Here is an 8,673-nt window from a genome sequence, read left to right on the forward strand (position 1 = left end):
GGTTCCTTTGTTCCTCTCTTTCTTGTTGTTTCTTTTTACTTAATCTTTCCATTGGATCATTATCGGACTATACAAAAACATAACATTAATGGGTAACACTTTACAATAAGGTACAAAAAATTGTAGTACCTACTACATAGATATGTGTTACCTAACACATAGGTTTTTTTTGGTGTGTTACCTACTACATAAGTTTTTTTTTGTGCTACCTAACACATAGGGTATTTTTTGGTGTGTTACCTACTACATAAGTTTTTTTTTGTTGTGTAGTAGGTAGCACACAAAAAAAACCCTATGTGTTAGGTAGCACAAACAAAAAACCCTATGTAGTGGGTAACACATAACACAGGGGTTTTTTTTTGTGCTACCAAACACAGGTTTTTTTTGGTGTGTTACCTACTACATAGGTTTTTTTTGTTGTGTAGTAGGTAACACACCAAAAAAAACCTATGTGTTAGGTAGCACACAAAAAAAACCTATGTAGTAGGTAACACAAGAAAAACCTGTGTGTTAGGTAGCACAAAAAAAACCCTATGTGTTAGGTAGCACAAACAAAAAAACCTATGTAGTGGGTAACACATATCTATGTAGTAGGTACTACAATTTCGTGTACCTTATTGTAAAGTGTTACCCATTAATGTTTGATTCAAATCAGTCAAATTAATATATAAAATGTTAGATCAGTTTGAACGAGTGCCATGCAGAATTCGTGACCAGATTTAAAGTGACGCTCTCTTTTGGAGACCCTGAACGCAACAGTAAATATGTGACGTATGGGTGGAGCTGTAGGTCCAGACCTGCTGTACCAGCTCTGACTCTGTGATCAGTAACAAAGGATGCCACCACTTGAAAACCGTCGCATTGAAGAAATGCTTAAAATTGGAGCTAAATGTATCTGAATTTTGTTAACATTAGTATTGCATTTTAGTTTGTATTATATTGTTATTTTACTTCACCCAGAATCAAAACCTCCGTTTTTTTTGTGTGAGAATATTTGTGTTTTTGCAAATAGAAAACTGTTTTCCAATAATGCATGCATTTGCCTGTAGGCTGCTTATACGGACTTTTGCACTTGACCTTTTGCAAATCTTTGACTGGGAGGACGCCCGCTTGATTGTCTTGCTGGAGAGACAGAGAGACTAAAAATGAGAGCAAAAACATGACACGTCCGACGCGCTCCTTTCTTTAGAAAACTAACTCCAAGTAGTCTTTATGGCGTGTCAAAATGACAGCCTCTAACTTGAGGAACGAAAGCAACTATGGGATCTATTTTGCCGAAGCTGTCAATGGATCTGTTTTGGACCAACCATCTCCAAACGACAGCATCCCGGCATGCACGAACTTCACACTGGACTCGCAGGTTGTCGGCGTCGGGGTCTTTCTCTCCATTTTTATTTTGGTGGCGATAGTTGGGAACATTTTGGTCATCCTGTCCGTGGTGTGCAATAAACATTTGCAAACGGTCACAAACTTCTTCATTGTCAACTTGGCCATGGCGGACCTGCTATTGAGCATCATCGTGCTGCCTTTCTCTGCCTCTCTGGAGGTTCTGGGATGCTGGGTGTTTGGCCGGGTGTTCTGTAACATTTGGGCAGCGGTGGATGTGCTCTGCTGCACCGCGTCCATCCTCAGCCTCTGCATCATCTCCATCGACCGGTACATAGGGGTGAAACACTGCCTGAAATACCCAACTATTATGACCGAGAGGAAGGCAGTGATTATCTTAGTCCTGGTTTGGGTGTCATCCACGGTCATCTCTGTCGGACCGCTCCTGGGTTGGAAGGAACCGCCGCCTCCGGACGAGAGAATCTGCAGCATCACAGAGGAGCCGGGCTACGCGCTCTTCTCCTCGCTCTTCTCTTTCTACCTCCCGCTCATGGTCATACTCATCATGTATTTCAGGGTCTACGTGGTGGCCCGCCGGACTACCAAGAGCCTGGAAGCGGGCGTCAAGCGAGAGAGGAGCAAGTCAATGGAAGTGGTCCTGCGGATACACTGTCGCAGCGTGATGGAGGACGCGCGCCTGCCCGCTGGTTCCAAGAGCAGCAAAAACCACCCGTTTCGGAGTTCGCTCTCGGTGCGGCTGCTCAAGTTCTCCAAGGAGAAGAAGGCGGCCAAAACACTCGCCATCGTTGTGGGGATGTTCATCCTGTGTTGGCTGCCCTTTTTCTTCTTTCTGCCGATAGGTAGGCTATGTGTCTAACTTTATTCTGCTGCTCCCTGTGAATACAATGTATGCCCCGGTGCGTATTGCACGTCATAGCGCTTTTCCAAAATATTATGTATACAGAGAAGGGATGTTTTAGTGTCAGATCTGCTCCCCTTTCAAAATTGCACATTTCAAGGACATTATTGACATTTCTAAAACATAAAATGCCCCCAAGTGACCTCCTTGAATTTACAATGCAATGCCTCGACTGATAATGTGGAACATTTCTTTTGCAGTGAGGTGGGATATTTTTTAACTAATAATTCTATGTTTAATATGAGATATTAAGGCATTTGCGTCACTTGGAGTGTCTCAACTGTTTCAGCCTGCAGCTGCTCCTAAGAACTGCATAAGTCATAGGCTTGATTTCTAAAAACAAAACAACTCAACATACAACCATACACACAGTTTAAGAAAACGTAAATCAACTATAAAAACACATCACAGTACAATAAAAGTAAATTACATTTCCTGGATTGCAGGAACTAAGCAATGAATTGATTAGAACTAAGATTGTTAGATTAAAAACATTTAAAAATAGTCCTCTGCAACGTGACCTTAATCATGGCCCGCTTTCATTACTGTAATTTTTCCGAGAGCCTATTTGCTCTCAGATGGCTAATGTCGCATCATTAATAGAGCAGTCATAAGACTGACATTCTTCACAAGTGAACACTGTAAAACTAAATGCTCCCAGCATCTTGCAACCATCACAGGCCCAAGGTCCATTTCCAGACTGGTTCTTGTAAAAGTCTAACATGATGAAAGAAAGATACACACACTGTATTGGTTTGCTTTGTGTTTTGTTTCATGGCCTTCATTCATAGCAGGAAAAGGAAAATTATACTTACCTAGACCTACTACCTTGAAGTCTTGAACATATAAAAAATTATGTGTGCTGAATAACAGCTCTTAAACAGACCACGTTACTCTGAGAGAATGAGACATTAATGAGATATACTGTAGTCCCTAATCACTAGATGGCATTCAGCTGTTATGGTCAATTTAAGTCAAAATGGCTAGTGCTACATAAATCAAACTGAGGAATGAAACATGCATATAAAGCTGCACTAATAGGAAAGCAATAATACTTTCAACACCCACCCACACACACACACACACACACACACACACACACACACTAATGTTCACCTCATTAATTACATTTTTTGCATACATTTCCCCATAATTGATTGCAAAAGCCATTATGGCCAAATGGACAGGATCTTATCAGGTATAGCACTCAGAGCACTCTCATTCTTGCTGCAGCTCCGCATATTTAGAATTGAATCATTGAAAGGAAAGTCTGCAGGGAGAACAAGGGGAAAAATAAATGGGGGTTGCAAATCACTTCATTCACTCAATGGCAGTGAAAAGGGCAAGTTTATTTTGTATACAGAAAGTGTAAGAGAGATGCATACTTCATCTCCTCTTGGGATTGACTATTAATACAGGCAGCAAAAGGAAAACACATGTAATCGTTAGCACAAACTGTTACACCATCACACAATGCATGCACTATTTAATACATTCAATATCATACAAATCACTAATGTGTTCCAGTTGATTATGACAATCAATCCCTAAGAACATTTTCACTAACATTATCATATGAAGACTTCATTTTATACAGCCTTCTCTTGGGAAACATCATCCATGATCTATGAGGTATCAATGACAGTATTCAAAAGAGAGAAAACAGAAGGGAGCTCTGGCAAAAGGCGTAATTGTCTTTGAGAAAACGGTCTCATCTCGAGTTCTTGAGAGAAGTTGTTGGTTTGAATTTATCTACCTCTAATTTCCACGATTTAAAAAAAAAAAGAATGTCAGTCAATCAAGACAAAACTATGATCTCAAATAAACCAAAGTGTCTGAAGTCTTAATAGATGTAATGTGATTGTTAAGGCCTTATACATATCAGTGACCTGAACTTTGACTCTATAAGGGCTTTCTGGTTGCTATAGTATGCTTACCCACACTTTGATAGTTTGACAGGTTAATGTTGTTATGATGTAGAGACATCATTAATGAGCAACGTTTTTCTGAAATCAGACTTCTAGCACCACTTGGGCCAATCAGGGTTCTTTCTCTGCGATGATGCAAATCAAGATGGAGTAGTCTGACTCATTTAAGACTGCCCTAACACCATTTGCTCATACAGTATTAGTGAGCTAGACTCATGAATTCTGCATTTTTTTATCCTCAGAAACGGATGGAATTAAAAAAAAACTTTCGCAATGCCAGTGTAAAAAAGCAAACGCAACCATAATGCACATGGAGTTAAGAGTCCACATTTTAGTACACATTATACACCAATGTTATAATTGCCTATAATGTGCTAAGAGCATCAGACATGCATGATAACGTCTGAAAGAAACAGACAGATTATTTGTTGTTTTTGGTATTTTCATGGAACTTGTTGAAAATAACATAATAATAGCATAAACTTAATAACTTATTTCCTTGTTAATACACCCAATTTCTGGTAATGATGTTGCACTATCCTTTCTGTGATTATTGATATACATACATTTGGTCAATATGACTCACTATAAACTCACCAGTGGTCATAGAAATAATCACTGAACTATAGACTGGTCCTTAAATTGAGGGTTCGTTTTAAAAAGCCTGCCATCAAATGTTGACCTTCACACAGAGCATCAAATACCGAAGGAGATAATTCTCCAAACTTTGTAACTGAGGCCTGACCTGGTTTCTGTCCGCTAACACAAAAGAACCGTCTGCGAGAAGGGATGGGTCCACAGCCTTCTTAAGTAGCTTCAATATGTTTCCAAAGCATTAATTTGCTTGTGATTTCAGCCCATGTGAACTTCATATAAATTCCATCCACAGAAAATATTCAAAAAGCCAATCATCTCTCTCATACATTAGCCTTTAAAGATACCGTTATCTCAAAGTCAATAGAACAGCAAGGAGCCTAAAAGATGTTACTGTTGTCATGGTGTTGTGTTAGTGCGTCAGAGTGGTGAATCACTTGCTGTCGGCCTTAAAAGTGATGTCATTTCAGTGAGGGGAATCGATGGAGAACTTCGTCAGCCTTTAATCATGTTATCCATCATAAATTTTAACAGTGTTGAGTGAGAACTATTTTACAGATGAGGCTTTTGAGATAAATTACAGCAAAGTAAGAGCCAGATAGCAGATGCAACACAAAGATGATGTAGGCCTACATGCTGCAGAAAAAGTACAATCTATAGGTTTTTTGTCTCAGAGTAAAAAGGCACAACACTCCTAGTGACAGTATTTCATTGGTAACACAAAACCATTACTTTGAAAATCACATACAAGCTATTTTGTGTATGTCCACACAGAACTTAAATTAAATGGACCTCTGGGCCCAGGGAGTGCAGAGTTGATATTAGCCCTGTGATGTGTTGTGTTCAGGGTCACTTGTGAAATAGAAGCCTGGGGAGACATGAGCAACTAGGAAGCAATTGGAAAATGCAACATCCCATGAAAAACAGCATGTAATAGCATGCTACACCAAAATTGCCATATCAAGTGTAATACAATGAGCAAAGCAGCTAGGGCTTGGGTTGATATGACGCTGTACAGAAAGCGGAAAGGAAAATTACCTTTTAACTTTCAGCTCAAAGTTTTTCCTTGTCATTCATGGTAAATCACTATCGTTTAATGTAATTTGTAAGGATGTAAAAGACATCAATCAGTTTTGTATTCATCCAATTTTTACAATGCCATAAGACAATTAATGTCATAGAAAAACTAAAGAAAGCTAAAAAATGGAAACTTTAAACTAAGTTGTCTGGATATTTCATATTACCAATACTTATGTCAAAGGCAAGGTTTGGAAAAAACACAGTTCAAGGCAGTGTAAATGTATTAATCTCTGAGAATAATCATTAACAGGAACCTTCAAATCCCTTTCATGTTGTAAGCTGTATGGCTTGTGTAAGACAAATGTGCATCAATTGTAATCATTCAAGAGGTATAATTCAAACACGTATATCAAATAATTAATTACTAATAAGAACATACCACCACATATTCTCCTCAAGCAAAAGGATCACAATAGTGAAAGTTTGTGTTGAGTTAATACAACATTTTCAGTGTATATTGATAAACACAACCAAACAGCTTCTGCTACAATAAAACCTTACCACAACAATGCTGTAAATGCCTTATGCAGTCAGAATGATATTAGAATGAAAAAAGTATGAAATGTATATACAGTAGGGGAGAACGGGGGAATCTGAGGCATCGGGTAATGTGAGCCACCCCCTGTATCTAGGCAACGGAAAACATTTGTGGTCATGTGAGATAGTATATGTTTCAAGCCCCTCTCATTTCCCCATGGCCCTGAAAGAGAGGACCTCATGGTGCTGTGGTAAGCATGTTTTTTTCACCAAAATAGGTATTTTGCATGTAAAAGTAAATTTTCTTGCTTTCAACTTAATCAACTGTTGTGCCAAAGCAAATGTATTCATGTAGAAAAACTTATATCATTCGTGTTGTGAACTACCAACATATAAAAACCATGTGATGATATTAGCTAAAGATTAGCCTGAAAAGCTAAGAGAGGTAGTTTTTTCTCAAATTGTGGTGGTGGGGGAAAGTGAGCCAAATGATGTGGGGGAAAGTGAGACACTGTCTCACTTTCCCCCACCATGAGGCACAAGTTAAGTTTAGTCTTCAACATATTTTAATGTAATATTACATAACATATGTTTTATATTAATGTCATACACATTGTAGAAAAGCCATCATGCCAAGGAAATACACCAGGAAGACGACCTGGGGCAACCACACGGAAAGAGCACCTTCTCATCTTTCCCTGTAACCTCCAGGGCTGGAATGTAGAGTAGGCCTAGTTGTAGAGTATGACAGGCTGATGTTATAATCCAGTTGGGTCTTCTCCTGTGTTCTGAGTCCCAGGCTGTTCTCGCTGGTTCTGATTTTCCTATGCTTTGACCCCCAGACACAAGCTGGCTCTAAGTGTCCTGTGTTCTGACCCCCAGACTGTGTTCTAATCTAACTGGTTCTATCTTTCAATTGAATCTTATTAAAACCTTTTGAATTATAATATGTTGTATTTGATTTTGTTCAGAGTTACTTTCAAGTGTTTAGAAAATTTGCTTTGCTTAATTGACCAAACCCCATCATTCTTTTACTAGTCCGACATTAGTTCTGGAATGTGTGTGTTACAATATGTGTTATTATGGTAGTTTCAGAGTGGAAAAAGTAAGTGGATCAGTTTACCCCCTTGATTTTTCTGGTCTGTCTCAGTTTACCCCACAGCTGGGGTAAAGTGAGCCACATGACAACTTTTTCTTAAACAATCATATTTTCACTGCCCTTTGTCTTTGTCTTTGTCTTTGTCGGACCACTTCCTTTTTGTTCCTGAAAAACATAAACAATTGAAATATAGACTTATTGATAGACCTGCCTAATCAAAACAAACAATTTGTCAATGGTATTAATTCCATTATAAATAATGTAATTAATTACTTAAATGGAATAATGAAAGCAATCTAATGTACAGTATATTGCATTATAGAATGTGCATAGTGAACATGTATTCACAAAACATTGGTCTCATATTGCACCATCTCTCCATAGGTTCCCTGTTCCCGGCACTGAAGCCGTCTGAAACTGTGTTCAAGGTGATCTTTTGGCTGGGCTACTTCAACAGTTGCATCAACCCCATGATCTACCCCTGCTCCAGCAAAGAGTTCCAACGGGCTTTCACCCGCATCCTCAGGTGCCAGTGTCACCAAAGGCGGCAAAGGGTCCTGCGTCGCTTCTATGACCAGAAGTGGCGGACGGCCGTCAAGGGAATGACGAGGGATCAGCGCAGAGATTATAAACCGGGCTATGCTATGCATGAGTCCTGCGGGAGCTCTTTGTTACATAAGGGGAAAGGGCGCTCGCTAGGTTTCAAGGGATGGAGTCTGTTTCCGCCTCTACAAAAGTCCTCCTTTCAGCTCAAAGAGAAGGTGAACAATCTGTCAAATAAAATCAGGGGAGGGACGGGAAAGAATACCACACCTGCAGTGGGCCGGATTGATACAGTGGACACAGTCTCTATGGGGATTTATAACTCCTCTGAGCAGAGCGATTATCAGTTCTATGATCTTGCAGACTGCTTCGGCCTGAAAGAGACTGACATTTAGAGGGGCCACCAGATAATCTTTTATTTATTTTCAAATGGTCATATTGTACCAACAACATGCAAGCAAATATTGTGACTGGGTATTAGTTTGTGTTCACAAAATATCTGAGAATGAAAGCTTGATTAAAGCTATGGACAGAGAGTGATGGCTAGATCCCAGCACAAACAAGATTAAAAAAGAACTAATTCCAATTTTGTTTATTTAGATGAAACTTCCTGTGAGCTGCTTTGAAGCCACATTTTGGCAATGGGCACAAAAACAAGCCAAAATCCTTGGACTTAATATGACTGCTGCTGCCACATGGAAGCACTG

At 39.4% G+C, this 8,673-nt stretch overlaps 1 protein-coding gene across 1 annotated transcript; it reads left to right on the forward strand.

The window, feature by feature from the left end:
- Nucleotides 1-1,213: 1,213 nt before the first annotated feature.
- Nucleotides 1,214-8,361, forward strand: adra1d (adrenoceptor alpha 1D; the record flags this gene model as incomplete). Its single annotated transcript, XM_080030221.1, has 2 exons — nt 1,214-2,186; nt 7,808-8,361. The coding sequence occupies exons 1-2, from the start codon at nt 1,226-1,228 to the stop codon at nt 8,359-8,361; spliced, it is 1,515 nt and encodes a 504-aa protein (XP_079886347.1). The 5' UTR covers nt 1,214-1,225.
- Between the last annotated feature and the right edge of the window lie 312 nt (nt 8,362-8,673).

This window comes from Ammodytes marinus, assembly GCF_949987685.1.
Source record: "Ammodytes marinus genome assembly, chromosome: 6".
Lineage (NCBI taxonomy): Eukaryota > Metazoa > Chordata > Actinopteri > Uranoscopiformes > Ammodytidae > Ammodytes > Ammodytes marinus.